The following is a 13509-nucleotide window of genomic DNA, read 5'->3' on the forward strand; positions in this document are numbered from 1 at the left end:
CTGGTTGTAATGCTATTTCCTCTGCACTACACTTCTAACATACTTCTACTGCTGTATACTGTTGGTTGATGCGCAAACTACTCAGGTTAAATGTTACGAACCAATAAAGCAGCTGGCTGTCAAGTCAAGTCAGTTTTATCTATATAGCCCAGAAGGACTTTACAGAATCAACAATAAACGACGCACTCTATCCTCAAAGTTTCAATTCAGAGAAGGAAAAAGAGGGATAAACCTCAGGAAGAGCAGAATGAATAGATATGCAATAGATGTCATATACACACCGAGTACAGATTTAGCAGTAGTAGAATAATATGATGAAAAAGAAGGACAATATTTAGTGAGTTAAGTACAAAAATATAATATTAAATAAATATGAAGTGTACAGAAATTAAGAGTTTTATAGTGTAAAAGCGTCCTATAAAAATAAAAAAGGTGAATAATTGAATAATTGGAAGTGAAAATTCCTCCACAACATCTTGATTAAATTGAAAAATACATTTTACCTTTACTCTCCACAGCACCATGAAAGTTTAAGAAGTGATACACGGCCTCTTTCCAGTAGTTTTAAAATAGAATTATAATCTGTCGATTGTTTTTATTCCTATATCAAACCACTGCTAAGTCTGCAGGAGGTCGTTGCTGTCAAACAGTCGCTGAGCACAAATTAGTGCTTTTTTCCCAAGAGATTAAATTGTTTTCCATCTTGAATAACTTTTTAATATTTGATGCAATCTAAATGGTACTCTCAGGCGGGGCTTGAAACATGACGACTACACTACAGATAAAAAAACACATAAAACCACCAGATAAACACCAACACAGTGCAATACTGCTCTAAAACTCAGCGACAGTGTCAAACAATTCCCCATCAGCTGATTTAATGTGCTGTGAAAGATACAGAAACAAGTGAAATCAGCTTTCTAATACTTCCTGCAAGTGTATTATGATGCATTCTTATTAATTAGTGATACATGGCTTCTGTTATAGTCTTAAAATAGAATTATAATCTATTGTTTTTATTCCTATATCAAACAACTGCTTGGTCTGCAGGGAGTCGTTGCTCTCAAACAGACTCTGAGCATAACTTAGTGGGTTTCCCCCTCTAGTGGTTACAATGAACAGTCATCCTGGTGCAGCTGTGTTACAAAGCTAACACCCTGCAGCACCGACGTCTGAAACTAATGAGAGGATTTATTTTTTCTGAAATGCATTTATTCACCAATAATAATAAGTGAAGTGGGGCAAACCATTTTATTATTTTGTTAGGCCTATTAAAAATTGTTCTCAACATGTATTGAGCATGTTTTAACCAACTTATTTCTTATAATTTAATGTCTGAGGCCCTAATTCTTCTGAGACTAAAGTAGCAGCACATTGGATCTGTTCGGGACGTTAGGAAAATACATTAAAATGTACATTTCCTTTGAAGTAATACTTTTTACTTTTTCTTCTAAAAAGGACAGACGCCTGCGTCTTCTCACAGAACGACGCCTGCGTCCTCTCATACGATGGAGTTACTAGTGTTGGATTCCAGCAGTGTTGGTGTTGTACCAGGCTGCTGCTGTTGCTGCCAGCCTCAGGAATCGATGAGGCTCTGGAGGCGATTGGGGAAATCAGTCATGCTGAAAATATGGAGTACAGCAGTGACGCACACAGCAGCCAGCCCGCCAGAGCCACACAGGCTCTATTGACTAATCTGGGTTTGTGTTTGAGGAGGGGGGCTGGCAGCTATATTGGGACCTCTGACATTGACACTGTCGCCCTTTTGGTTGAATGGCCTCACTTGACACTTTTTTGTTTGTTTTCCTCGTTATTGTTTTCATCACTTTCTGCCACTCAGAAGTTTTTTATTCTCTTTCCATCCCCCCCCCCGTGTCTCTCGGTCTAACCCTCTCCTTCCTGTCATTATCTCTGCGCTGAGAGCAGCGCTATCTCAACAAACGTCCTCTCTCTATCACTTCTCCACCGCCCTCTCGTCTGCGCCTTTACCCTCTTTGTCTTAATTATCTCTTTTCCCCACTTGGTCGGCCGTTACGTACTTGCGTCTGTCTCTTTTGCTTTCACCTCACCTCCCGTCATTAGATAAATGGCACTTTCTCAAACAGTTACAAGCTGAAAAGGATGCAACACCAACTATCTTCTCATGATACCGACTTAAGAGCTTGTCCAGCTTAATGCAGTGTGACACTGTGTTGTTTAAATGTGCCAGCGAAGCCATCAAAAGCATTGTTGAGAAGGTTACTCGGAGTGTGTGTATGTGTTTGTGTGTGGTAGTCTGAGGATGAATAGTGCCCTGGTACTGTTAGTACAAGTGAGCAGAAGAGCTGTCTCTATTGTGATGGACACATCTGGATTACAAGAGACTGCTTTGTCTCAGCTGCACAAGGGAAGAGAAAATGATTTATTTCCAAAATAATGACCACTCTAACTAATCTAAGTACTGTAAAACACACCATTGGTATCTTCTCCATCACCATACACATCAGTCTTTATCGGCACTGAAAATGAATAACAAGTTTTGAATGTTGCTTTGATGTGAAGCTCCCAACACTTCAGTGTTTTGTTTTTTTTCAGCTAGGAAACTCGATGTACAAGTCAGGTAAAGAGAATAGAGGCTTGTTCTGTTCCCTTCTGCACTCATCCTTGGCTGTGGTCTAAAATCGCCTGCTTTGATCCCCTCATATGATCCAAACAGGCTCACGGCTGGAGGAGTTCAGATGACACTTGTGAAGCACATGCCTTATGCCCACAGTTCAGAAAAGCACCACACGTTGCACTGAAAGAAAAATCCCACATCGCCTCTGAAATCTTTTTTTTTTCTTTCAGTGCAAGGAAGAAGAGGGTGACTCTTTATGAATCTGTGCAGCGTTTAATGCTCCGATTGTGAGTTACCTTTCATCACGTCGACTTTCGGACGTGCCTATGTGTGTGTATTCTTGTATTTCATGTATTTTTTTTTTTTTTTTTTTTTTTTTTAAAGTTATTTTTTTTGGGGGCATTTTCCATTTTTATTGACAGGACAGTGGATAGAGTCTTGAAAGGGGGGAGAGAGAGAGTGGATGCGGAAAGGGCCACAGGCCGGATTCGAACCCGGGCCGCCGCGGTCAGGACCAAGCCTTAATACATGGACGCCCACTCTACCAACTGAGCTAACCCAGGCGCCGTATTTCATGTATTGAGTGTCTGTTTTTAGGCTCTGTAAACTTACATAACGACGAGTCCTGCAGGGATCTTATGACAGCTGTAGTAGATTTCTTTTTTATGAGACTTGTGATTACACAGCTGTATCAAGTTACAACTATAATTAAGTCAATCAGTCTCATCAGTGCACAGACAAGAGACCGTGTTATTAACATGTGATTTAACTCTGAAGTGTGTTAATTTGTTTTTTTTTATTTCCTCTCTGTTTTGTTTCCTAGAGGACGAGATAGAAAACAGAGATGAAATCTGCACCATCTGCCGCTTGTCATGGATCATTTTCCACAGTGCGCCCACGTTTCTTCAGTCCTCTTATGAAACTCAAAAGTCCTGGACCACATGACAGTCATACCGTGCCTAACACGGACGCCTCCGCTTGGCCCGGGTTCAACGACCCCAAGGAGGGCCATCAGTGGATAGAGCCATCGATCCACCATGACACCCTGACTCCTGCGCCGCCAGCCACAACACCACGGCACGGCAACAGCAACACCCACCGGCTCCACATTGGATCATTTGGCAGATGTTTTGTTTTTCAGCGTTAGACAGAGTTAAAGTTAAATGGGATACAGGTGCAGACTCACCACTATTTAATTATCACTAAAGCAAACAAAACCACTTCTTTAAGTGCCAAGAGATTAAAATATTTTCCATCTTAAATAACTTTTTATATTTCATGCAATCTAAATGGTACTCTCAGGCTGGGGCTTGACGACTAGATAAAAAACACATAAATACACCATATAAACACCAACACAGTGCAATTCTGCTGTAAAACACAGCAACAGAGCAGCAGTGTCAAACAATCCCCCATCAGCTGATTTAATGTACTACAGTACTACAGTACATTAAATCAGCTGACGATACAAAAACAAGTGCTATCAGCTTTCCAATACTTCCTGAATTTCTACAAATGTATTATGATGCATTCGCTGTATACGTCAAGAGATCACAAGCACAAAACTCTCAACACACAACCGGATACGTACCCGATGCACGAGTGCCTGCGGGTGGAGAAGTTGCCGTGCATTTTCCGTGAAAAGCGAGAGTCTTTGTTCATCATTTTACTGGTTGTTCGAAAAGAGTTGAGCTGAGTTCAGAGAGGCATCAAAAGAGCAGCTTTGGGAGGCGAGGGATGAACAACGTGAACTTCTGCGGCGTGACCAAAACCCCCATGCTGTCATGAATCAGAAAGGAGAGCTGTCCAAATTCCCTTGTGTCGTCTGATGTCGCACGTTACGGGGGAGACAAGTCCCTCTGACGGGACGGTGCAGGAAAAGCAGCTCCAAGAATGACAAATGTAAAACGGCAATACGCAAAACACAAGAGTCTCATCAGCTGCACCTGGTAGGAGCAATGATGAAAGTAAGTCAGGCCTGCTGAGTGTTCTTTGTGCTTAAAAGTTATTTGCTAGAAGCTCAGTGCAGAATCAACGGATCAAAGTGCATTCAGCTTTTGGTCCCGGCGTTAAGGATATGTCCATTTGTTTTTATGGAAAAAGGTTCAGCTCAGCATGTGTGTGTGTGTGTGTGAACAGCCTAAAAAGGCAAAGAGTCTTGAGCCCAGTTAGCACATCATCTCACTGACAGTGAACATATGAAGCTGGATCAAATCAAGTGAAATTGAGGATGGTGTCAGCTGTCAGTGCTCATCTGGGACTACTTCCTCACTCGTTCTTCTTTTTTCAGCTCACCACAGACGTGCCAAGATAAACGCTTCTCTCCTCTTTCCTCCCCGTACTCCTAAACGGGAAACAGAAAGCTTCTTCCAAATGAGCTGCAAACCAAAATTCCTCAACAGCGGCCCCCAGGTATTTTCTGTTTTAGAAAAATCAGGTCCAACAAACTTGACACAAAGTTGTCCAACATAGAAAGTGAACACAGGGTTTCCTCTGTGATGCTGCACCACCAACAGACTGAGTTATTCTTAGTGGGGGGAAGAAAAAAAAGTGAGCTGGAAAGAGTGTTATAATCCCATCAGATGCTCCCTGGAGTGGGCCGTCCCATGTCGTCCATGTCAGACTTCTGCTTTCTCTTCTCTTGTCTCTCCTGAGAGTGGTGGGACCAAACTCGGGCTTAAAACAACAAACAACAACACTATCTCCCCTGAGAGTGAGAGAGAGAGAGATGTTGTGGAGGGAGAGAGAAGGGGTGGGTGCTAGAGAGAGAGAGAGAGAGAGAGAGAGTGGCAGAGCGAGAGCAAATTGCACGAAGGGAGAGTACAGAGAATGACAGTCATTGCATGAGAAAGTGGACCAGTGTGACCAGTTCTGGAGATAAAGTGGGACGAGTAGAGGTGAGGTGAATGAACAAGAAGAAAAAGTGCTGTATCAGAGTATCACAAGTCTTTTTTTTAACAAGAGCGTAGACAGTTTCTGTTTTTCGTGTATAACCAGCCTGCCTCCACGCCAGCAGCAACAATAGTGCATCGGTCGATCAATACTTCAATATTGTGTGTGAGAGATTCAATTTTCCTTTTTTTAATATCGAGTTCTCCTCTCACGCCACGATATAATCCATCGGATTCGCACAATATCCTCTTCTTCTGTTAAACAAATATTTTAGTGTTCATAATGTGAGGGAGGAAGCAGTCAGGAAGTGTTCATTACAGCACATCTGAGATTTATTACGGTTCACGATAACCATCAAGTTTAACTATCTGCTCTGAAGCTCAGCGCTCAGTTATTCCAGTGAAACAGAACTTTAGCCAGTTATTTGGAGAAAGCCTGGCAGATAAGGGGAAAAAAGCACTTTATATGGATACTATTTAAAAGTATATAAAAGTATATATGTTGTAACTAGTGTTTTCTTTTCTTTCGGTTCTGTATGTTACAAGAAGTTTTCTTAACGTTTGATAAATAGAGGCACCTTTTAATGCCATAGCGGATGGGCTAAATATTTGGAATGACACGGATTTATAAACTATTCGAGGGTAAAATAAACACAGTTGTTGTAAAAACTTTTCTTAGAAAACCGTTTTTTCGTTTTATATAATTTTCATTTTATATCGCTCTACTGTTGGAAGCTTCCAAACTACCTCACATCTCTCCTGTCATTTAAATCTACTAACTACAGCACACGATCCAGTAAATACTTAACCGCAGAGATCCCCCATGTATGCACTAATCTTGGCAGAACTCTCATTCCCCTTCGAGATTTTAAAACTTCATTATCTGATTTTTTTATGGTTCTTGTAACGGTTTTTAATTCCTGTTTATTGTGTAGTTGTTTATGATTTGCTGATTGTGTTACTCTGAATGTTTCTTGTTCTCAGGTCTCTCTTGGGGAAGAGATATTCATCTCAATGAGATTAAAATGAAATGATAAAGGTTGCTACTTTGCCCATTTCCTCTACTATTCACCAGCCAGCATCATGAGAGAAAAGGCTTCTAACATAACTGAGATACTAACAATAATTCTGACACCAGGACCTTTTTAACCCTTTTGAACCATCAGGGTCTCTGACCACTCACACAATCACACACCAGCCAAAGGATAATATCTCTTTCCTCTACTCTGACCATCACAGAAACAGAAACACATCCTCTGGATGCTCCATGCCCTCTTTTTTCACAACACAGCAGCCTCTAGTGGAAAAGAACAGCAAATGCAACGTAAACTTTCAACTGGAGAATGTGTGAAAATCCTGAACATAACCAATTTTTTATGTTCTATTACTAGAAACTGTGACCTAAACCTGAGTGAGAGAAAGAGCTCTGATCTGAGATTATTTCTTCAGGCTCATTGTGACACGTTTTTTTTTTTAAAATGAACCTTTAAAAGCTGGTTGAATCTATTTTCCAAACTCTATCAGAAGTTTTTGGTCAGGTGATAAAACCTGTTGCTTTGATTGCAATATTCGGTGTCCCAGGAGAGGATAGTCTTCTTAAGGGAGCTGATTATAAGATCGTGACCTTTGTATTGCTGTTACCGTGCAGGCTAGTTCTCCTAAACTGGAAAAAACCCACAACCTCCTTGAGATGTCATACAGCACTTAAAACTAAAGAAACTCAGGTTTATACTTCGTGGCTCTGCCGACAAATTTGAGAAAATGTGGCGTCCCTTCCTGGACTACGCTGAATCTAAGCTTTAAATCTGCTCATATGTAATTTGCAGACCTATAGTCATTGTTATTAATGAAATTTCATGTTGAATTTGTAAGTAACTTGTCATAAGCAAATTTTATTCAATTTATTTCTTATTGTGTGTGTGTGTGTGAGTGTGTGTGTTTTGTTTGTTTTTAATCCTTTGCCAAATATTTAATCTTTTTTTTTTTGTCACTTTGTGCTCTTTTGTTTGTAAAAAAGCTAAATGTTGTTCGCATTGAACTTATCTGTAAAACTGAAAACCAATAATTTTTTTTTTTTTTAAATGCTGCTTAAAGAGATATCAATTATTTATACCCGGACACTACGTGATATTCTATAGATTATATTTTATTTACTGAGTATCATCTAAACAAAACACTTGTTGCAAAAATTCTTCCACGATCCTTTTCTCACATGCAAATTGTTTTACTGTATATGGTGACATGTGTTGCTAGATACTTTATGATTACACAACAACACATACTTTTATAATGTATACTTGTACGTGCAGTATATGTAGTTCTGGTATGTAGCAAATATTGTGTAAGCTATGATAGCAGTTTAGTTGCTAATGTTAACTTTGCTGTATTCACCTTAGAAATCAATACTCCTGATCGACTACAGAGCCAAAGAGATGAAGACAATAAAAGTCAAATAAAGGGATGATTATTGTGTTTGTTTATGTTCTATCAGCCCAGAAAATATTCTAAATTTATCAATGAAAGGCATAATGGAAAAAGAACTTGCCGTCACCCAAGAGATGGCCTGCAAAAACAATTTTCATGAAGCGTTTTTCACAAAAAGATCCCTCTGACGTGGTGTCTATGGAGTGGAAAGAGAGGCTTAATCAACTTAGACAGTAAGTGAAAATAACTTTGCGGGTATGTTCTATATTTGAGCCGCCTGCGACATTTATTTTCCGCTGCCGGACCCCCAGTTTGTTTAATTCCTCCTCCTTGCCAGCCGTCCTGCAATAACTCATCTCCGTCCATTTATTCCAGCTCTGACATTATGGGACACTGCACATACCCGGCAGAGGGACACTTCCAGTGGCCTGACCTCGGGAGCTGCACAATATAAAAGCTCTGACATGTTGAATATCTCCAAGCATCTGACTTTCCAGATTGAGCCTAGAAAAATCCCCTGCGCTGGACTCTCTATACTCTCTAATATTTAGATTTTCAACAGACACACTGAAATTAATGAAACCGTTTTCGAGAGTTACAGTAAACTTTGGGAAAGAAACGTCTCCGTAAATCTGAAATCCAAGACCATTAAACGTGCGGTGGACCCTCCCAACTACATGTTTAAGGTGAATGAACTTGTAAACACTTTTTGAGCTAGAGTAGGCTTCTTCAGGAATGTTTAATATGCGTTTCTTGCCAATAAAAGTAAGACAGGGTTTTCACAGCGCCCGCTCAAGTTTCTCCCCTGTTTTTAATTTGACTTCACTGAGGTGGATGTGATCTAACATCACTGCAACAAGTTGAAGACACCTTGTAACAGCCCAGAATTGCTAGGCGCCTATATCCGAGTGTGTATGTCGAGGAGTGACGGGTAAATATTTACAAAGACATAAGAGGGATGTACATAAAAACTGGTTTTACACTACTTTACAAGTTTCCACGACAGGTTCTTATAGCGAAAAACCTACGCATGTATTTAACACCACAAGGAAATACCCCTCAAAGCAAAAAAAGAACAAACATCTGCATGTTTATCCATCCACATATGTGTAAGGCCCGGTTTATTCTCCCTCTCTAAGGTCAAGTATGGTTTAATTGTTCATGCGACTCTTGCTTTGACATCGTTAACCAAGTAAATGTTTAATTTACATTGGAATCATGGGCCAGGTCCGCTGCAATAACGGCTCATAAAACTAAAGCTATCAACAGGTACCAGAGCAGAGACAGCTGTACTCTTTACAAACAAGAGTTATGGCCACTATAACGGATGAAAAATTAAGCCTAAATGAAACAGGCTTTAGCCAAGCAGGGAATATCCTGTTACAAGCTATAGGTGTGCTTCTTTGAACAAAGCTTCTGTCGCTGACGGATTGAAGTACTTGCTTGACAAAGAAGTGGAACAACAAACTGCTGTCAATGAGCTGTGTGTTTACTGAGATGATGCCGCTCAGTGGGAAAATAAAAGCTCTGGAAAAACACATTCACCTGTAGGAAATTAAGCACTAAAACAGGGCTTTTGAAATCCAACTCTTTCTATTGACTTTTGCTTTTCAACAAAATCTACTGGGGGTACCTTGCAAAGTCAGATAAAGGAAGCAAAAATCAAGCAAAGTATCAACAGCAACCATCCTGCATTTGCTGTGTAATATTGTATCATCTGGTCTATTTATAGAATGAAACAGCACTTTTCATTCACATCACATAATAAGGATTTAATTTAGTAACTTCTTCCCTGAAACAATGGCTGATTTTGTTCGGGTAGAGGACTATACATGAACATCTTGTGGTCAGAATCCATTTCATAACATAAGCTTAAGGGCAACCATGTTTTTGTAGTGTGGAAGGCTGCCGCCTGCAGAAAAATAAACCGAAAATACATCAGCATCTGCAGCTGAGTAGAGTAATCCTCCGCCATGTGACAAGAACCATCGCCAACCTCAACAGCATGCACAGATTGACTGAAACATTAACCAGCAATTATAGGTAAAGAATACTGAACAAAAAAACTTTTTAAATATTGGCTTCAGTGCAAGTCTGTCAATCTGCTTGCCTATATGAATTTAAGTAAGTATATCTGCTGTGGTCATCTTTGCCATCTTGGCCTCAGAGTTAAGGACTCTACCTGGGCGTGTGGGCCAGAGTGAAGCGGCGCCTCTGGAGGTTGATGCTGCGGTTCATCAGCAGCCTCCTGAACAACAGCGGGGAGTTTCGAGGTGACGCACGTGGAGAATCCCTGGGCGAGATCTTTGGGGATCCTCCCGGGGAGCCCCCTCTGGACCTAGGCATAATCTGAATGATGGGCAGTCTGGTCGCCCTTCGGTCCTGTGGCCTCTCCTCTCCAACTTCGGCCTGCTCATCTTCGGAGCTCTCCAAACACAGCTCGCTCATTATGAAAAGAGGATGGTCAGTGGTCAGGTAGTTAGTCCCTTGACTTTGATCAGAGGATCAGTCTCTGATGTCCTTCTCTCTGGTCTTTCAAATAAATTTTACAGGACTTTTTCATGACATGGCATATGGAAAGGTCTGTCGGTTTCTGTGGCTGTCTCTCTTGATTTTCCAAGTCCAGGAACAGCTAGTGCCTCTGGTCCAATCCTTGCTTCCTCATATTTGAACATAACCTGGGCCCGCTCAAGATTCCTCCAAAACTCTCTTATTAAATCTCCCAAATATGCTTCTTTCAAAATCCAAAAAGAGCACCAAAAAGCCAACACAACGACCTAGACGTTTTTTTTTAATCTTTAGTTGAAACCTATCAACCCCTGTCTTGTCTCTTCCTAGGAACCACGCTGACTGTCGTGCCGGGCAATAAACATTAGTGTTGATGTACTCTCGCTGCCTCTCTCTCCCAGGCTTTGTTTACATTACCGCTAGGTCCTCCCTCTCTCCAACTAAATATGGACGTCTGATTTACAGGGAGGAGAAGCATGACAGATCACCTCCGTCTGCTTCTCTCTCCCTCTTTCCAAACTCTCTGCCTTCCCCCCTCCCCTCACTCTTAATCTTACAGAGCATATTGTTCATCAACTTTAAACTATGCTCCATAATTACTTCCTCCGGTGTGTAAACAGTAAGCCGTCGCCTGGCTCGGCCCAGCAGCTTTCTTATGCTCACTCCGACTGACTTCGCACACTCAGGCTTTTTCCTCTGGTCCCCGAGGTGCTATTTGTTGTGAAGCTGCCTATGTCCTCAGAGACAGCCTCTTTGCCTTTCACATGCTCTGAGCGCACCAGGAAAGAGTCACATGAAGGGCCTCTGACTATAAAAAGCTGAGGTAGATAAAAGCTATAGAGAGCATGGGTGCTGTCACGATGGCGCTCTCTATCTGTTACCAGAGGCAACATCATCTTCACCCCCACTCAATCCCTTTGTTTATCGCTGGTGGGTGAGGAAAGGTCCTCCTGTGATTCAGGACTCACAGCTAAACACCGGTGCAGTCTGGAGTAACTGAAATAACCTCGGGAGCTGGAACATCTGACACAGGGCTGAGCCTATGACCAACAGCTGGTGGGGAGAGCGGGGAAGAAAGATCCTTTGGTTTAAAGGCTTTTTGTGGGTATACATTCATAGTTACTGTACTGTATGTATACTGGAGCAACAGTACTGTACTTGTAAGCGGGGAAATTTGTTCTCGTTAAAATGTAGCGCTGCAGATGTAAACTTGTCATTTTTGGGTCAAATGCATGTCAAGATTTTTATATCATCCGTCATCCCCAAAGCATGTCTCAAAGGACTATGAGTGTATAACACCGGATGTGACTTCTGGTCAGTCCTTCCCAGTCGATAACGTCCATTTCAGTCTGCAGACACCAGGTCCAACACTTCAGCATCACCACCACATCTTTTATGGATGATATTTTCTCCGGAGTGCCGTTAACGGTCACTGACCTACTGTACAGCTTGTTCTGGGAGTCCCCACTGACATCTACAAATTACACAAATAATGAACAAATGATGTGCATATCTTTGGCAAAAGGTATCAAACCTCTTTTATAGCTGCACTTTTCAGAATTTTTTCATTAAAAATAGGTCAAACGATTATGTGTGTAATGTGAAAATTATTAGTATTATTAATATCACCAAAGTCCCTCCCTTGTTTTGGTTTTATGGCCCACAACTTTAATGTTTTGGTTTAGTCTCAGTTCTCTCATCAACCCCTTTTTCAGGCACCTGTTTTCAGCAAAAAAGCTCTGACAAACCAACTGTAAACTCTCTGTCCAGCATGAACCAGCATACAGATAAAATGATCAACTAGTTGGTGAACACAGTGGAGCATTTAGCAGCTAAAGTGGCAGAAGGAATTGGTGGAGACCAAACAAGAGCCAAAAGTAGAGTGAATATTGGACTTAACAATCGTCGGTTGACCTCCAAATGAATGCTAATGTTGCTCCATGTCTGCTTAAAGCAGCAGTGGGTAGAAATGAAGCAAATATGATTTAAAAAAGTTATTTTCACTATATCCTGACAATAGTGCATGAGACAGGTAATCTGAATAAAATCATGCAGCTCTGTGTCCTCCGGTGCTCCTAATGGCATCTGCAAGATTTCCCAGACTGGACGAAAACAACCAATCAGTCTCTGAGCAGCTGTTAATCACTCACAAACTCCGATCAAACGGTCAAACTAGGCGGCACTGATCAAATACAAATCAATATTCTGTTACTGTGATGTCTATTTCTCACCTCAAATGTTTTCAGAATCATCTTGTAGTGTACTGTTTATCTGTATAATGAGAAAGCTTGTGACCCGGCAGCCATGTTGAGATCAGTTGAGGAAATACCAAGCACCGCCCACCAGCAGGAGCACAGCCAATAGAAACGCTTAATAGGAACGCTCTCTCTCTGAAATGACCTGTGATTGGCCAAAGTCTCCCGTCACGGACTAGATATTTTAAAGCCTGAAAACAGAGCCATGGGGAGGTGCAGAAGTCTAGTTTTCTCTCAGAACACTTGAATTACAATATGCTGAAAGGTTATTATGGATTTTTTGCCCAATGATGCCAAAAATATTCTGCCTACTGAAGCTTTAATGTGTAAATAAGCATATCAAGGTGATAATATGTCAATGCTGTTTTTACAGCTTGTTCTGCTGCCCCCAAGTGGACAAAAATCTGTTAATACTGATTTGATCTTCTGTTCTTTTCGAAGAACTTTCATTAGCAGAAGATTGCCATGTCTATTTTTCATCAGTTTTTGTATCACTGCAATATATGCTGTGGAATGACACAGTTTATTTGTGCCAGGCCCAGAGGGCATTGTTCTAATGCCTAGGCAGTAAAGAGGCTCTCTTCCCCAAATTCAACACATCTGTGGATAATCCTGGACCCAAACCAATCCTGGCCCTGAAGCTCAACATCATACCAGTCATGCGGATGACAGAGACAGAGGTGAGGGCTCGCCAGTTCCAAGTTTGATTTACGAAGGCTAGAACAGAGTGTTCATCTCTGTAGCGGCACTCCGACAGGCCCTGGAGCGGGCGGCGTTGATCAAGTTTATCAAGAGGTAGTTCTGGTGTAACGGCAATGTGAGACGGCATCGGTTT

The 13509-nt window shown here is 41.3% G+C and overlaps 1 protein-coding gene across 5 annotated transcripts in view; it reads right to left on the minus strand.

Moving 5' to 3' along the window:
* The window catches only part of pde4ca (phosphodiesterase 4C, cAMP-specific a), a 57127-nt gene that overhangs the window by 37419 nt on the left and 6199 nt on the right, over positions 1-13509 (minus strand). For 2 of the 5 annotated variants that reach the window (XM_037786685.1, XM_037786683.1), the window contains exon 1: positions 10094-10374. The exons of 2 other annotated variants lie outside the window; for them this stretch is intronic. In XM_037786685.1, the coding sequence (XP_037642613.1) occupies positions 10094-10359 (266 nt within the window). In that variant the 5' untranslated portion in view covers positions 10360-10374. Of the gene's footprint in view, positions 1-4187; positions 5206-10093; positions 10375-13509 lie in introns of those variants that run through there. One more of the 5 variants, XM_037786688.1, reaches the window with a different exon arrangement.

The sequence above is a fragment of the Sebastes umbrosus genome, chromosome 12 (genome assembly GCF_015220745.1).
Source record: "Sebastes umbrosus isolate fSebUmb1 chromosome 12, fSebUmb1.pri, whole genome shotgun sequence".
NCBI lineage: Eukaryota > Metazoa > Chordata > Actinopteri > Perciformes > Sebastidae > Sebastes > Sebastes umbrosus.